Below are 19,453 nucleotides of genomic sequence, written 5' to 3' on the forward strand. Positions count from 1 at the left end.
TTTTATTGATTTAAAAATTAACCTAACGTCATTACTAATTTAAATTATTTTTTAACTGTACATTTTTTATTATTTTAAATATTTAATTAAATATATTTATTAATATTTGTAATTTAAATTTATTTTTTTCCTTGTTAACAAGGATGGAGCCATCGAATTTGAAGAATTCATTCGAGCTTTATCAGTGACTTCAAGAGGAAATTTGGAAGAGAAGCTTGTATGTAAGTTGAGTTTTGAAATATAGAATAATGTAAATAAAAACAAAGAAAAGCTGTATTTTTATGTAATTTTCCAGAAAATTATAATAGAAAATTTTATTTTTTCATGGTTTCTGCAAAGGATTTTCAAGGATAACCGAGATTCAAATAAATTCATTAATATTATTATACTGTCTATCTTTTAGAATTTCATCTGAATTACTGTATGTTCCGCTTAAGAATCTTTATAAACATTTTTATTTTGTGTATTTATAATTTATATATCTATATATATATCTTTCTTTTTCCTCAGCCCATGTATTAGTAAGCAACATGTTACTTTCCTAACATTTTTCTTTCCATAGTGAGATCTCTTTTTCTTCACGTCATCCAAGCATATCTTCCTCCTTAGTTTTCCCTCAACTTTATGAAATGTGGTGCACCAAAACATGCCCAATTATAATACATATCAATTTCTATTCTATCCATTTTTTGTTTCAAGTTTTTCAACTTCCACACTTCTCTAGTGATTTATCTATCCATATTTCAATTCAAATGTTTTCAGAGTTACAGCTGGCTGACTACTAAAAAAGCTCCACATTGCACTCTCCTCCAGGGAAAGTTCTCTTAGTAAAATTGCCATTTATTTTATATCATGCTGAAATATTTTGGGAAAACAATGTGATGGATATGTTTCCTAATGTCCTCGTACACAAGTATTGATTTTCTCAACAAGTATTCCCAATTCTGAAAAAAAAATATATTTTAATTTTAAAAATAATTCTGTGTTAAAATTTGCTGAAATTGCCAAAAATCTTTTTTTTTAAATTTATTTGTAATATCAAACGTTTCTTTACATACAATACAATTCATTGAAAGAATGTTAAAGATAAAAAACTTAAACAATTTATTATAAGAATGAGTCAATAGATGAAACAATATAAATCCTATTGTTCAGCACTTAGAATTTTTCAAATTAAGGACCACATTAAACAAATTATCCAAGTACTTGAAGCACCATCACAAAAAGTTTCCTTTCAAATTGTCTATTGTTTGAAGTTTTCTTTGTTCTTTCTGTAGAATGAACGAGAAGAAATATTGATGTCTTTTGTTCTTTATCTATAATGTAATCAAGTATAAAAACAGATTACATCGAAAACTTATTATTAACTGACAATTCTATTTAGATATGAAGATCAGTTGAATGTTCGAGTTTAATGCTTTGTAAAAGGAAAACGATGAAAACATCGATTTAAAGTTAATTAATAGATTTATAAAATAGTTGCTCGCTAACAATTGAAAGTTGGAAAAAAACTGTTGAAAAATTTTTATATTCTGAACTCTTTTTGCACTTGTATACATCGTTTTTAGATGCTCATTAATGACTTTTTTATTTTATTCAAAAAACTCTTTACGCTTCGTTAAAATAAAAACGGAATTTTCATTAGAGAAATTCTTTGAAGTTTTCAATTTTTTTTAAAATGCGAATAAATAAAAAATAAGTAAGAAAAAACTTTTGTGTCACATCCTCTAAATAGAGGGTTTCACGCAGTGGGCAGCTCGTACCTATCCTCGAAATTTTTTCTTAACTTGACTAGACTAAAAAGTTAAGCAAGTTTTCTCTTATCTTCCAAATCTTACAAGAGCCAAGTTTATCTACTTTCGGAGCCGTAGACATCCCCTAACAGTGATACTTTCCCTCATCACTTGGACCTACTGTGATGGTCTTTTAGAAAAAGCTCTTGTTAGTTCTTTCTATACTCAAATTAGGAAAGATTAGTCGTCAAAGAACTTAAATTATCGTAAATTAAATTGGCTTATTTATTATAATTATATAAATTATGTGATAATTACATTGAAGAGACTGGTTCAAGAAAGATATAAATCCGTAAACCTATGTTTCGAGATAAACAAGAGAAATCCAGAGAACTTAACATTGGATTTTCCCTTTCGGCTCACAGTCAGAGCTCGCATATAGGATTTCTATCCCATAAAATTTGTCCATTAGGTCAAATGTCGGCTCAGTTGTAACTATGCAAAGTCTTTGGACATATATTTTTATTGTTGCAAGAGTTTCGAACAATATTAATACACTTTTGGTGGATTAATTCAACACTACAAACTTTTATTCACGATATGTGTTTCTTTGTTATTACGATTCTTCCAAAGAATTAACAAATCAATGAAATCCGCAAGTTTCGTGCGTCAAACTGGTCGACATTATAATGAGCTATCTAATTTTGGCTATAAAGAGAAAATAATTGCAAAAAATAAAATACCTTAATAATACTGTATTGAATACAAATAAATAGGCCCTCTTAATGGCTTTAGTTATTTCTTCGGTAAGAGTACTTAGGAAAAAAACATTTGCTAGAAGTTTTTTTTACCTATTTAATTGTAATAAAAAGAAAAATAAGGTTCAATACATCTTGTTTTTCTTGGTGCATTGGAGACAATAAGAGTGCATTGAGCAGGAAAACCTGCTGGAAAATCTGGCAATATTGCACTCTATGTAGCAGAATAGTATATGCCCTTGGACTTGTACCTTTCTTATCCTTCAATTTTCCCACAAGAATTTAAGAAATATATAAATTATAAATTAATTGTTTATAAAAAGTGAAAAATATTATTATTATTGCCTCATCACTTATATTTCTCACTTAATTTGTTGCGATCTTGCACTTATTGAATAGAAAATAGTAATGACTTTTACTTGACTATAAAAATATTTAAAATGGTAACTCATTTTATGTATCATATTTAAAATAATGTTTTCTTTTGAATGTAAATAATTTTTCTCTTACTGATTTAAATATCTGTTTGCTTAAGCACGAACAAACTGAGCTTTTGCCTAAAACCCTCGAACTTTTAAGGCCCTCAGACAAGCAGAAGTTTATGCTTAGGCTCGGGTATCAACACTTTATACAATATCAAAGAACAATATCAATTTAAATAATGTAAATTTGTATAAAAGGAACCTCGTAACTCTGTTACACTTGCTTAAGATCTCACAAAACTTAAAAAACCGCCACTATAAATAGAGAATTTATGTAAATTATTTTATAAATTTTACTCAGATCGTTGTAAATATTTTCTCAACGATACTTTATCACGATATTTACTATAAATTACCTAATGAAATTGGTATAGATCTTGTCAAATTTAATAAATGAAAATTATTTCAGGGGCTTTCAAGTTATACGACGTCGACAACGACGGATATATCACTAGGGAAGAGATGTACAGTATTGTGGACGCCATTTATGAGATGTTGGTATGTCTTTTAACTGATTTCTGATATGTATTATTAAGCAAATGAATTATCCGTATCGATGAAGCTCATCTGGATGATTCATTCTAAATTATGTTCCTGAAATTCCGAAGCCTCTTTACCGATGAATATACTCCAGAATTTCAGAAGCAAATTTAAAACCAAGTATTTTAGATTGTTTTATATGTTCTAATATGTCATAATTGATTAAAGCAAATTCTCCCAATGTCTCGTGATTTCACGGACCTCAAATATGTATAAATATATGTTTGTGATATCATTTTACTCTAATACTATACTAGGATCTTAGATCTTGTAGTATCTAATACAAGAAATGTTCTTTAAATGATATAAAATGATATAAAAAAATCTTTGCAAGTCTACACTTATCTAGGCCTCCCACAACATAAAGTCACCATTGCATAAAACCATCTGTAAAAGTAGCGCACATTATTATGAGAATGAAAGAATTTTTATCAAGATTTCTGTAATACTTATCCATCAAATTTCACACAAAAAAATTATTTTTTATTTTAAAATTATATTATTATTGACGCCAATTTGAATCTGATCAATTCACGTATACGGATTTATGTTGATTTTTTCATAACGAATATGAATTCAAATTTTAACGGAAAAATTAATTAAAATTCATATTAACTTTTAAAACTATTTATTAATTATACAGAATGGTCATAAAATCTTTATGCATGAAATTGCGTCCTTAGTTTCTCAGTTAGAAAATATGTCATTTTCTATAAGGATCACAGAGTGGTTCTTTAACAGGAGGACAAGCAAGGTCATTTTGGCCCGTAACCACGTTCGTGGGAGCATCAAAACGTAAATTATTCTTTGCATTTTTCTGAATTAAACTTTTATTTTTGTCAAATTTTATTATTTATAATGTTTTGTTTTGTTAGTATCCTAAGAGGTCTTTTAAGAGTAAGTGGCCCAAGCTTCTTTCGAAATCTAAAAGATCCTAGGCGTAGATAAGGACCTTTTAAATCTCGATGGCGAGGGAACTTTGAAGTGGCTATATGTGACAATTCCCTAAGGATATTGTTATAAAGATATTTCAACTCCCACTTATAACTGTCGAAGACCTAAAAAGAACTATCAAAGACTGTTTTAACAACTTCCTACCAGCAAGATGGAAGATGTCCAGAAGAACAAAGAAAAACTTAAAATTTCTGCAGAGAATAGAGAAGAAACGTATATATAACTAGCACGAGTGTGGTGTTATGTCACTCTGAATATTATTTTTAAAACTGTATTTACAAATTTAGATTATTGTAATTAGTTTTTAGGGCTTAAAGTACTATTCACTTTTAAAGATGACATCATTTTTCATCTTCAAATTATATTTAATCAGAACTTTGTTATTTAATTAAGCTATTAATATTAATTAAAATTATTATGATAGTTTGATTTCAAAAGTACAGTACGGTGCTAGATTATAATATAGTTATAATTTATTCATTGTAATTTACCATAAAAATAATCTATACTGGAAATTTGTAATTTTATTTCTTCTTAATGTTGAAAGCCATTAACTTTGATAAAATTTTGCCATCAAGTTCATTATCTCATCTCATGTATCAAATTTCTGAAAATATCCGAGTTGTCACGTTATGTATAGAAACTCGTTACCCACGTTTTACACCCTCTTTGTATTATTTATAATAAACAATGTAAACTTGGATTGGTTCAGTTAGATTTTATAAGTATTTTTAAACATGAAATTCTTTAAAAATACGTTATATATTTAAAATTTTAATAGGTTATAAGATTTGCTAATTTATTTTTTTTAGTAAGTTTTAAATAGCTTTCATTATTGAAACATGAAATCAGCAGAAACTAATAGATTCACGTGGAAGACATGCTCAATTCTTTACTAATGAAATTAGTTTCATGTGGTTTCATCTTTTTCACTCAGCAAGTTTTTTAGTTGGTTCGAAAATATTAGACTATTTGTATTTAGAAAATGATAATTTCATATTTTTATGAGTCATCTTCACCATCCCGGCCGAATCCAGACTTACAATGAGGCAGCTGAATAGTGAGGGATGGAGGCTGACATATCCGAGTGGACTACCCCGAAAAATTCCTGTGGTTTTTTTGACCCATTCGGATCGATCTCGAGCAGTAGACTGCCGCGATAACCGCTTGGCTATGGTAGCTTATGAAAAGTTTGTTTATGGTAGATTTTGAAAGATCATATGAAAGGTTCTTCTATGAGAGATTACAAAAGATTCGTCTTCGAAATGTTATTTTATTTTTATACTTATTTCGTTTATTGTGTTCAATACTTTCGAATCCTCTGAATGTTTTCTTTAAGTTTTCAAACTGATTTGTTCATATATTTTTCATAAGAATACGTAACTTGCTGTATTTTGCATATTTTGTAAGAATTTTATGTGTATAATTTACACCATCATTCATAGCTTGATTAGTGCCATCTGGAAGTTTTCAATTCTTATTAATTTACATACATTTCATTATCTTGCATACTGTAATAAGTGAAAACAGGTGCAATTTATAAGGCTTCGCGTAGTTTTACGAAATGAAATGTCTATAAAATAATACATTCTACATAAACGCTCTTTTTAGACGTTTCCACTATTCTTTACATTCTCGACACCATTTTTATTCTCTATCACATTATTTTCAGTGTCATTTTATCGCAATATAATACATATTAAAAATCACCTTTATAGGAATCGTTAAAAATGTCCCAGGATGTGCCAAAAATCGAGATATATTTTAAATTTAAGAACATTTACAATAGTTCACGATTCTGTCACATTCAGCAGACCCAACAAACAGTTGCGGAGCAATTGAGTATTTTCCTACTGAACGTCTTCTACAGAAATACTTCGTAACATGTTGAGTGTATTGACGTTACATTTAGTAGCAGACTTCACTAACGCTTCCCTTCGTTGCTGTAACTAATCAAAGATGGCTGCGCCCACACAACAAGTGAATACCATTTATGAATATAAATAATATTTACTAAATTATAGCATTACTCCATCTATACACAATTATTAGCAATTAAAAACAGATATATTGTTAATTAATTCAAAAATTATCAGGTATGTATTATAGGCCTATAAAAATTTTCAAATAAATGATTTCCTGAACAGTTTTTTAAAAGCATCAGTTCATACTTTAAGTATAATTCTGCATAAAAACTATCAAGAAATATAATTTTATTCGTCTTTCTTTAAAAGTATCATTTTTATAGCAAGCTTAACTGTTATAAGATCGATTAAAATCCTCTTGAGAACCGACTTAATATATAATTTATTTACATCTTAAAAATTTAACTTATTTTCTTTATTAAAGAACAGTCAAGAAATTTTTCTGACAAGTTTAATTATAAATCCAAGAGATTTTTATCGAATGAGTTCATTTACTGATTACTTTATTTCATATATATTTTTTTCAGATTTAGGCCTATTTAAATTTAGTATAAATCATAGTTAAATGAAATATTTTTATACAATTTGTAACATTTGAAATGTTTAATTTATGAAGGAAATCATCAATTTAATTTAATATTTATTTGTATACAATGCGGGTTAATAATTATCTATCGATCAACGATAACGCGTGGTTTTTCTATAGTACAAATAGGTCAATAAAATGCAAAGAAATTGTATAAAATATTACAGTAAACAAATTTAGTTTAAATCAGTTTTAATCTAATAGATTTTATTGTGTAAGTATAATATTTTGCCTTACAAAAATGCGAATGTACTGGCCAGAATCTTCTGTTTCGACAGATTTCTGTTTTATAGAGCTTATGATTTTAATTTTTTTATTAAGTAATTGGTATTCAAAATGTCTTCAATTTCCGCGTTAGACAGGTTTCTGACTTTAGTATTTTACAAAGAAAATTCTTTCGTTCCGAGATTAATTTTTTGTTTTATAGAAGATCCTTTTAAACAGGCTTTACTGCAGGGAATAAAGAGAAATGAATTTAACAAATCTGTAGATATAGAGAAATGATTAATTAATTTAATAAATTATAATGAGCTTTATTTTAGTATTTTCTTTTTAATTTTATGGCTCATTTAGGCCCAAAACTCAGCTGTGTTTTGGGTGTTCGAAGTACAATTGGAAATATGAATCATACACTGGGACTTTCTTTTACAAAATTACGGAATTGATTAAAACTTTACTAATTTTGATACAATTATTTGATAAAAAAGACAGGACAATCCTGTGTATTCTTAACGAAGATTTAATGTTACTTGTTTTAATTTAAAAATTTGATTAATATTTTAACATTTCTTACCACGTAGACACTAAGGGGATCTTTGTTCATACTCATCGATTATGTCCACAGCGGAAACGACAGAATGGCGAGCATGGGAGTATCTAGGGGGTGCTTATGTTGTTGCAGCACCCCCTTGATACCAAAGAAATCACTTTTGTTACTTTAAAAAATAAATATAATAAAGCATATCGCACGACTTCAATTGCAAAAAGTAACCTTACACGAATAAAAGAAGAAATGTTTTTTAAACTGATATTACTCGGAATCGCTTGTCGAAAAGTGTGGAGCACAGACTAAAAATAATTGCAATTTCGATCATTTCTAGTGAAAATAAGAAATATGATAACTTTATAACTTTTGTTCCTCCTTTTAGAATCACATCGAGCATAAATCATGCCGAATTTGTAATATTTACAATCAATCTATCAATTCAAAATTATCAATTATTCATATTCTATCTTCACTTAACCTTTTTAAAATTGTTGTGACATCGTCACAATGCGGGCTGCAATTTTTAATCATATTTTTAATTTATTAAAATATATGCTTTTCTCAAATAATAGTGTTGCCCCTGTACATCATACTTTTCCTTTAAGAATAGAGTCGCTCCAGTCATCTATCTAACACCTTTCGGGGAAAAAATTTTTGAATTGAAATATGACTTTCGGTTTGCATCGGAAGTTAATCAGGTCTTCCTTTCCCTAAAATTTCCATGTTTGGTCTCGTCTTTCATCTAACTCAGAGATTAAGGAAAGATGGATAGACAGACGACAATGGGAATTTATAAGTCTACAGTTTTTGAAATTGCAGCTCAATGAAAAAAGAATGATTTGAAAAGTTATGTAATAAAGGTAATTCAGTAACATTCTATAAAAGGTACAATCCTGGATCCTGGATACGCCACTATCAGATGAAGGGAAGAATGATGAGAGATAGGATGGAGTAGCCCGACTTACTCCTGAAAATTTCTGACATTTCAAACCAGACTCGATCCCAAAATCCTCAGAATAGTAAACATTGCTTATCTACCCGGTCTTCTTATAAAAATATTTTGCTTTAGAAGATTATTGTAATAAATGATGGAAAATCCATTCTGAAGTATTGATACAGTATATAGAAATATACTGTATTGTCGCGGAGTGACTGCATAAAAACGGGGTAGACCAGCATGCCGGTTAAACCGCCACTAAAATATAAAATTAATCAGATCTAACGAAACTAGTTGTTAATTAAACGTTAAAGAAAACATTCTTCCGAGTACAATAAAATAATAACACTAATTTGACTGATTCCACGAAAATAAGGAATTATATTAAGTACTATTTCTGTCTAGAAAATCAATATACGGTCCAAAAAATCGTATAAATACATTATGAAAATCATATTTGAGTAATACAGTACACTCCTATTTTTACATCCATTGTCTTTTCTGTAAACCTAATCGGTTCGTAGAAAAGACAATGTTTAAACAAACCGTTGTAACGCCACTACCCGTAAAGCTTTCATAAATTAAAATTGCTTCAGAAAATATCGTTTTAACTGTACAGTATCACAAACAGATATCTAAAAATACGTCATTTCATACAATCACAATAGAAAGTTTATATCAGTCGTAAAAATAGTTATAGGTATTGTAGGAAAGCGATCGTAAATCGGGGTCTATTTTATATTTATTGTGCCCTTAAACTCTTGATGAAAAATAGGGTTCGAACTTTGTATTTTATTGTGTTTTTATATTCGATATTTTTATATTCAGTTTATTTAGTTTGGAAGGATTGTTAGGATTTTTAGTAAATAAGTTGGGTTTTCTAGTGGAGTAATAATAAAAAGTCTTTCTATCAAGTTTTCAAAACGATATTCCAGAAAGAAGTCTCAATGGAATACCTTTGATAGTATCTAAATATTTTGATCAAAAAATTCCATTTACTAAAAATCCTACCCGAATACACTTCAAAACATAATAAAAGTTTGAAATTATTTTTTCTCAAAAGTAATTTAATCGGTATATAATTTTTAAACATATTTTAAAGTAAATGTCATACCTTCTTTATTCGTGACAGTGCACATTTGGCATAAGTGGTAAGAAAAGCAGAATCATTTGCAATTTGTAAGGAAACTTTGTTTAATAAACAGTACTCCAGGTATGCTCTACAACAACAATCAATACAAACACTGCAATAGGTATCTCGATGTATTACGATAACATCATTCTGCTCAAAACGGGAGGCAATAAATTTATACGCATCCTGCATTCGCGTACAACCAGCACTTCGTAGGTCTTTCTTTTGTATAATGCATATTGGGTCTCGTCTAGGCATCGATGTGCCATAGGCACGACAAAGGTTTTGTGGAATGTCGGTTTACGCTTTTTGAAATACCGTCATCAGCTGATCGTTTGTTCGGGACCACTGATTTCGTGCTTCTTTCTTGAGGACACGCCACAGGTCCTCGATTAGCTTCAGATTAAAACTTTTGGAACACGTTCCAGAATTTGGATCCGATTTTGGCAATGCCAAACAGTGGTGGAATGTGCAGCATGCGACTTGGCGAATGCCTGTTGGAAGATCGCATTTCCCTGCAGAGATGGCCGGCTATAGAAGACAAAAATGCTGGCACAAAATTGCCTGGCAGCATTGTGCATTGACAATCCTATCATGTGGAATTAAATTCCAATGCCAGAATACTCGAAACCCCCACACTTGCACTGTAACTGGAACTTGAATTTTTGCTTTGTGCAGTTTTGGGCAAGTCCTTCTTTGGGTCGTCTGATGACTCTTCACCCGATACTTTTATATAGGAATGGGGAGAGCGATTCGTCAGATCAAATCACTCTCTATTGTCCTGTCAGATGCCCCTTGGCCTGTGCAAACCGCTTCTATGTTGTACTGACGTTAACATGGATTTCAAATTACTTTTGAACAAGTAATACTTCATGTCATGTAGCTTGTTTCTAGCAGATGTGTCGATGCATAAAACGTCCTGTATCTTGACGTTCTTGCTGCGTAATTCTACTGTCAAAAGTGTACCATGTCGGTTTTTCATGACAACGCGATGCAAAATTTGATTTTGTTTAGAATTAGCTCATTTGTGGGCTACCGTTGCTCTGTCTTGACTCTGCGGAATTGTTTCATCATAGTGTTGGGCAGCATTCTAACAATACTCGTTTGCACAATTTCCAATAAATCTACCGCATAGTCATTGTCGCGTATTTTCTGGAGGATCTGTTCGTGTACCAGCAGTCTAACGTCTTACTTGTCATTGTTTTGAGTTCTGAAGAACGCAGAGATAGAACCAGATTTTATATAGCTCATTGAATGCATGTGGACAACTGTACATAGCACAAAACAGCAAAAATTATGCATGTACTGCTAAGCAACGGCCGAAAATATGGGGTGCTCTTAAATTTATTACATCAACGTTTCGAACAGAATGATGTTTCCAGGAATACATCGAGATACAGTGTTTGTATTGATCTTTGTTGTAGAACATAGCACAAATGGAGTGCTTTGTTTAGTAAAAACCTTCCCTACAAATTACAAACGATTCTGCTTTTCTTATCGTTTATGATAACTGCTCATGGAGTCATACATTTACTGTCACGGAAAATGTAATTTTCTTTAAAATTGTAATTTTTTAAAATTAACATTTAAAAATTATTGCATTATATTTTATTTCTGGAATTATTACGTACAGTACGAATATATTTTTGATTGTATTTTCAATGATTTCTTTCGGAAATGAATTGACCACTTGAGAAATCAAGAATTCCCAATGGAATCGATCGAAAAAATTCGTTCTTTACAGTCAATTTATTTGAAAGTAACTTTAATAATTAATTTAAATCTTAGTTCATTTTTAAGATCTCTTTTATCCAAAAGTGAATAATTTATTTAGTTTTTCTTTCCTTTTTCTTTTTTGCTTTTCATATTTCGTATGATACAAAAATGGATAAAAGTACTTATGCAGAAAAATTTTAGATAAATGTTGAAAATTTATTGAAGATTTTCAACATTACGTTGCAACTTTATCATGATTTTCTTTCAGCAATAATTAAAAAATAATGAATTGTTATGTTATAGTAATGTTGAAAATGAACACTTTTTTTAAATTATTAAACACTTCTATTTAACTTGCTTTGTATCGTGTCCTCAAATCTTGGAACTCGAATTTATTTCACTTCTAATTAAGATAGAAAACTAAAAATTTGAGGACATACCTTAGTAATATTCTAGGGGAATTCCTCATCCTTACTATCCTCCCCACTCCGAAACAAAACAAGTGTAATCAAATGTACAGTTAAATCATGTATGTATATAAATGCATTGTACGGTCGGGGTGCTGTAACTCCATCTCCTTCACCTTCGAAACTTTTTTTTAATATATTAAAATTATTCGTCTAATTTTATAACGAATTTTTGCAAATTCTTTATATTTTTCCAATTAATAAACATGTTTTGTTTCATACAACATTACTTCAATCGTTCGATGACACGGAACATTGAATAATGATGTAGAACTCGAATCAAATATCCAATACAGTGGCTCCTATAGGTTTCGGGATCTAACTCTCTCCATCTTTTATTCCATAAGTCTCGATATATCATATAATTAAGAGAAGAAAACGTTATCTAGAGCTAAAGGTAGTGGAAGCTGTTGGTCAGAAAGGCCAATCTCTCCGTAAGCTGTGTCGAAAGTTTAAAATCTTTCACGCACGTGTATGAAATATTAAAGAAAAGAAATGTTATTATTAGGAAAAGGTTTTCTGCACCCAAGTACATTGTGAAGCAGTTAGAAAATCAAACAAGGTTACTTCGATGGTTGAAGGAAGGAAATCTGCGACCCAAAACACTTATACATTGCTATAGATTTCGAGTCTTATTTTACACTGGATGACTCTGAATACGCGGAAACAAAAAGAAAGGACATTATGCCAGGAGTGAAGTTCGAATGTCACTCAAAGTTCACGGTGACGGTTTTGCTATGACGGTTTTGGTGGGACACCGCAAAGCAACACATGGGCGATTTACCGAGAGAGGAGATCCGCCGGAAAGGCTTTCTACGTAAAACTGGCTCCTATTTAGGCGTTAGATATGTGAAAAAAATCCGAAAAACTCTACGAGACTAGGCTGCTGGTCAGATGTGAACCTGCGACCAACTACCGGTGTTCAGTGTTTTAACCATTCTGTCACTGGTGGGCTATTTTGATACGGGTGGCAGGGTGATCTCGGACCTTTATTTCACCGTATAAACTTTGCATTAACACAAAAGTGTAAAGTAGGTGTGAATCAAGAGACTAATCTCGTTCTTGAAGAAGCACTATCCGAATGCAGATTACGTGTTTTCTCCAGATATGGCAATGTCCCACTATCCTCGAGAGACGATTGCTGCCTTGACCATTTAAACTGTTTTGGTACCAGTTAAAGGAAAAAGTGTATGACGGAGGGTTGAAAGCAATTCTGCCGCAGAACTTCATAAAACAATTTAAAACAAGCACTGACAATTTACAAAGAAGGACTTCTAGAACTTTTCGAAACGTGTGAAAATAAATTACATAGAAATATCATTGAGAACATTCGATTTTGTTAAAGTGACAGACTGCTCAAATATGTTTTCTTTAATTTATTTTACGTGCATTTTATAACTTTACAACTTCAAAAAGAAATTTATTTTTACATTCCGGAATTTTAGTTTACGCATCCTTAGTTTGCTTTTCTTCTATTTAAAATGATCCTCTATTAAATCAGTTTTTGATAGGATTTATCGGATCTTTAAGTTCTGATTTAAGTATAAAAAAGTAAATAGTAGTTTTCATTCAATAATATATTAAATTATATTTTATTATTTATATTGGAGTACTTTCTCTCGAAAAAAATAGCTCTGTCAAAGAAATTTAATTAATTCGAGTAATGCAAATTTCTTATATCATTAATTGAAAATAACTTTTGAATGTTATGGAACTGAATCATTTGTTGCTATTTCTCGTCACTTTCCATTAGATCTGTGGCAACTTACTGAAATCTATTTACAAAGAGAAGTGCGATTCTTATCGTAGATTGTAAAACTATGGTACATAAGATGATTCTGTAGCCCGCCAGAATATTAATATTGATCACAACCAAAAGAAAATAGACTCATTTTTTTAAAATCCATCTCTTGTATGTATGAACTAAAATTTTCTATAATATGTATTTTAATTTTACAGATAAAACGAACAGAAAACAAGTTGACGAAAATGTAATAAATTACTGTATTAATTTTATGGAATTTTTTATTTATTTATGAAAGGTTAATAACCTAGAAGTAGTTTTTTCGATTAATTTTGAAGGGGGACAATTTTATTACATAAACATTGGCAACACTGAAGAGAAAATAATTTTGTATTTTCCTTAAATATAATAAATGTACAGTTTTGTTCACTGCTCAGAAACATAACTATTATAGTTGTATTGATCAATGTAATTTTAAAATCAAATTATAGATACTGTATATAGAGAAGGTACTAATTATACATACATACGATATACATACGTATGCAGGTTATATGTATGCTTTCTCCAATGCCGCCCTCATAGTTAACAATGTATTTCTTGGTGTTCTGCAAAGAAAAAATTTTCCCACTCTTATTATAGACACTCAAAAAACTTTCTTAAATCAAATGTGAATCTGTTTTTCGTTATAAATGAATTACAGATAGAATAACACGATTCACGACAGTGTTTCCAACTAACAAGTAAGTATCCCTTGAAATCCAGAAGTAATGCTGTGGAGACCATCAAATCTATTCACGTTCGTGTACACGAAAAGAGGATTGTCAGCAACAAAAGGTTGGGAAACTTCGTCAAACTCTTTAGAAATTCGAAATTGTTTATCCATGTTTTATTCATGCATTTTTGTGCCATCAAACCTCCACACAGCAACCTTGAAATATCAAGTTACATCCATTTAGTTGAAATTTAATTAAAGAAGATTATATTTTAAAGTAATTGACGCTATTTTAAGATAAATCGAAACGTTAAAATGATTAAATATTGTATTTTTGTTGTTTTTATCGCGGTGGTAACATGGTTTCTGGCACGTTAAGAAGTAATGTCTTGTCATACATGTTGCATAATTTAAGATTTAAATTATTTCGTATATGCCAGAAATGTTTATTATTCATTATAAATAAATAATATTATATTAATGAAAGAATAAGTTAAAGAATAACTTGACGAATCACGTGTACTTTTATTTTCAGAGAGACAACATGTTGCGTGGAATCCTTCATTAGCTATTGCTGACTTTTATTTATAAACTTTTCAATCTCTAGGGAAATCAAGAGAAAATAGAGGATGAAGAAGACGATCCAAAGAGGAGAGTGGACCGGATTTTCGAGCAATTGGATAAGGTGAGTTTCTAACTCTGTTCATTGCTACAACCTGTAGATTATTGATCCAACTTTATTCTTGCTTTTTCCTTCTTTTACATCAGACAACTCAATAAAGGTGTGTTTAAACGTGCTCGACGCTCAAATTGCCTCATTTTTTCTTAACAAAGAAAATATTGGCTACTTTTTTTTCATATCTCATTCTGCAAATTACGACATAAAACGGGATGCAAATGACATTCTCTTCTATTCAACTCTACATAAATGGCTTAAGATATTAAATATACATAGAGTTTTATTTTAAAAAGTAATCTTTATAAATTCTTTTATAATAAATATATTAAAGATTTAAAACTGTAGAGTAGAAAGTTGAAAATAGAGGAATTATTTTCTTATCCAAACTCAAAAGGAGAGCGATTGTTAAAATAAGAAAGATTCTATTTAACAATTTAAAATTTTAATTAATTAATTCTATACATTTTTATTTTTTTATAACATTTTGTTCCAGAATCATGACAATCAGCTATCTTTGGAAGAATTTAAAGAAGGTTCGAGACAAGATCCCAAAATCGTACAAGCATTGACTCTGTATGCTCCTTAAGAAATTCAGATCATCCGAAATAGTTCCACATATCAAGGATCTCATTTTTCGTTTCTCTTTCCTACATTCACTCGTGCACCGTAGACGATTGTCTTTTTCGTAAAAAAAAATTAAAAAAAATTATAAAATAATAAAGCACTTTCAAATCGCGGTGACATCAGGATGAGAGTTGCCAACTTGATCCATGAAAGATTACATTTGTCATCTGAAGAGAATAAAATCTAAGAAAATGTTTTAAAATAATGGAAAATTTAACTCGTGCGTTAAGAGAGTTAAATTTTCAATTAAATACATAAATAACATCATTTTTAATAGGGAATAAATATGAATTATGAAGAATTTGGGATGAGTTGGCAACCTTCATAAAATGTTTTCAAAGAAACCCCTGCAATGTTGCCAGCCACGACACGACGTGACATCACAATATATGTTGTTTAGTCGATGTTCTGTTAAAAATTCTGATTCGTTTTAGATCTGAAAATTGTTGGTCCCGTTTATATCCGGACAGAAAAATCCACAACCTTTTCCGAAACATGTGCAAATATCTTTATGTTACTTTAGTATATCGCTTCTGTATAGAATGTGTGATAAATAATATATTTAATAAAATCTCGATCCTCAAAATAAAGTGTCCTGAATGAAATTAAAGAATACTGGATCAATATTTCTCAAATAGATAGGAGATATTTAAAAAAAAGGTAGTGTCTGTTACATGAAACATTCGACGATTTTAACAAATTCGAAGCGCGAACACTCGCAGGATTTTGTGTCAGAGAAAAATATACAATTGAGAGTAGATAAATACATGTATACATACAAAGTAAAAATTCTATTACACTTAAAGATGTGCAGTCTTCCAATAGTAAAGTTCTTACGCGAGAGTTTTAAGGGAAACTGCAGAGGCCATCTTGTTGCGCGCGAATTGTAATTACGACTTATTAAACGAATTTACTCTTACAGAATGTCTTTTTTGTAAAATTAATATTCGAAAAAAGAAAAAAGCAAATCTCAGAAGGGGTAAATGTCCTTCCTGACGTCCTTATTCTAGATACGACGTTCTTTTCTCTAGTTCGGTCGGAAATCGTCGATGTCTAGGCGTATTAAATAGTGAACTTGTTTCTAAATAATATGACACTAAACAAAAACCTTAAGTGTCCCGTATCACGACAGAAATTGCGGATGAAAAATATGCTATTTTTTTAGTCAGATTTTCGTACAGTTTGGTGAATTTGGAATTCTCCGACTCTTTCCGTTTAAATACACCATTTTTCAAAATAGACGAAGGTACAGGGCAGCCTAAAAACCGTTGTAAAAACTGAATTTCTCTCTTATTCAAATACTTTATTACTTTTTTCACACGAAATTCTTTTTGTTTAATATGCAAATTACAACGACATACTTTCACAAATTTCTAACTTTTTTTGAAAAATTGCAGACTTTTGGTCCACATAGTGTACATAATTAAACCTATAGAAATATTTTAAATTTAATTTTCGAACTTTGACGTACAGATTTATTACTAATATAATTTTAATTTCCTACAGTAGTTTGAATTATATAGTTTTATTTCATCAGATTCTAGCGTTGATAGTTGAGAATCTAATACGACAAATTCTGTGCCTACCAATGACCGAGTGGATTTTTTAAAACTCTTTCCATTCAAGCCAAGAAAATACAGTACATATTTAATACAAGACACATACAAATACAAAATACAATGTATATGCCAACGCTAACATATTTCACACAAAGCAATAAGCCTACTGCATTCCTCGTACAGTATACTTGACATGACTTTCTGTTTTAACCGTTTTGCATGCCACGATTTTTTAATACTTCTCGTAGTTTATCGTTTACAACAAATTTTAAACTAAAGAAAAATATATTTAGATTAATTTATAACATTAAAAATGTTATATTTTATTAAATTCATAAAATTAAAACGGGAAAGAATACGAAGAAGTGTCGCAAAAAGGTGACAATTCTCATTAATTATAGCTACAAAATTCTTGTTTAGAATGGATCTAGAAAAGAATTCGTAATTTTTTTTTTTTTTTAAAGTTTTTAATTTTGTTTTTAAGTGAAACTTTTTAAAAAGTTTTGTTTTAGTTGGTGGATATGATGCGATCGATCGAACAAATGTTTAGCTCTTAACGGAAGTGTTGTACTCATTTGTTAATAAGATCTGCTACATTTCCTTCTATTCTAATTATTTCCTGTCAGAATCATCTTTATCATTGTCGACAATGAAACTTGCGATCTCATTATATAAAAGGAAACTAAGTTTTTTTTTTAATATATTTTTTAAATTGAGAATCAATGTGAAAAGAATTTATTAAATTATGTCGCTCCACATAACATTTCATTCTAAAAACACTAGAGAATTTAACGAACATCATAAATTAATTTCCATAAAAATTTAGTGTGATTTGCAAACTTTCAAAAAACAGTAATTTTTATTTTAATTTATATAAAATTAAATAATATATTTATAAATTTATTTATTAGAATGTTATGGTTATTAACTTAAATTCATAACGTTATTTAATTACGTAAATTAATTTACATAATTAAGAAACTTAAGTGTTAATTATACAAATTTTACTCGTTTTTCTTGGTTCTCAGAAGAATCGCCTAAAAGTTTAAAATAGTGTGAATAGGGAAGAGGTATTTGAATTAATTGCTAAATTTTTGTAGAATTAAAATAAGATTTTTTTTGTATCTAAATACTTTTTAATATTTTCCTCTTAAAACGGTGATTCCTTATAAGATCAAATTTTTTCCATTAAAGTATTTACAACTTCCAGATCTTCCTTAAGAGTATTTTTTGTTAATTGACAGTGATATATTAACTTAATAAACGTTAAAGGATATAACTACAGCTACTGTTCAACTCCCTAATCATGATGTATGTTGTCGAACTGTTCTTAAAGTAATTATAGCTGTGCCCCTGATATTATTGATTTTAAAAGATAAAAATGCATGTCAGCCTTACATTTAAACGTTTAAAAGTTAATAATCTTAAAAATGTAAAAACATTTTTTTCCATATTTTAAAGAAGGATGTGCGATCGCGATCTACCTGTTGGGAGGATCAAAATTACATTAATAATATAGTTACGAAATAATAACTATAATATATAATTAAACTGATTTATTTACGATTATAAATAAAATATTACTGTTAATAATTATTATGTAGCTTAATTTTCAGTGTTTTTTTATATAATAACGTAATTTTTTAAGTTAAATTTAGAATATATGTATTGAAGCTCTTCAACCTTTAATTTAAATTTCTATATTATGATTAAATTATAAATTACTATATTAATTTTTATTTTATCAGAAAGATGGAAATCATTGGTATTTTATGCTCACTTTTCCTTACTTATTTTTTACGCTACAAATAACAAAAGCATGCGACTCTAAAGCTGTAGTCTCATAACATGAGGCCCTTATAGACCTCATAGCTAGAGGCCCTAAGCTGTATTCTCAGAGCGTGAAGTCCAAAGTATTGTCATAGCATGAAGCTGTAAGTAATACTGTAGTCTCAGTTATAGTTAAGTTAGAGTATGAGGCCCTTAGCCTTAAGACGTAGCTTGTCCAATTTATGAGTAAATCATTCGAGGCCTCGTCTTGAAATTCAAATATGGAATGAATTAAGAAATAACTATTTATTTATAAATAAATATAAATATCATATTCGTTCCTGTATTTGAATGTATAGTAGCAAG

The 19,453-nt window shown here is 29.6% G+C and overlaps 1 protein-coding gene across 1 annotated transcript in view; it reads left to right on the forward strand.

The window, feature by feature from the left end:
- Positions 1 to 16,363, forward strand: part of LOC136973293 (frequenin-2-like) — a 60,536-nt gene extending 44,173 nt beyond the window's left edge. The window contains exons 5-8 of the mRNA XM_067268023.1: positions 143 to 221; positions 3,383 to 3,471; positions 15,063 to 15,140; positions 15,628 to 16,363. Of these exons, the coding sequence (XP_067124124.1) occupies positions 143 to 221; positions 3,383 to 3,471; positions 15,063 to 15,140; positions 15,628 to 15,720 (339 nt within the window). The 3' untranslated portion in view covers positions 15,721 to 16,363. The remainder of the gene's footprint in view (positions 1 to 142; positions 222 to 3,382; positions 3,472 to 15,062; positions 15,141 to 15,627) is intronic.
- Positions 16,364 to 19,453: the final 3,090 nt, after the last annotated feature.

The sequence above is a fragment of the Centruroides vittatus genome, unplaced genomic scaffold (assembly GCF_030686945.1).
Source record: "Centruroides vittatus isolate TY-2023 unplaced genomic scaffold, ASM3068694v2 contig_3127, whole genome shotgun sequence".
Taxonomy (NCBI): Eukaryota; Metazoa; Arthropoda; class Arachnida; order Scorpiones; family Buthidae; genus Centruroides; species Centruroides vittatus.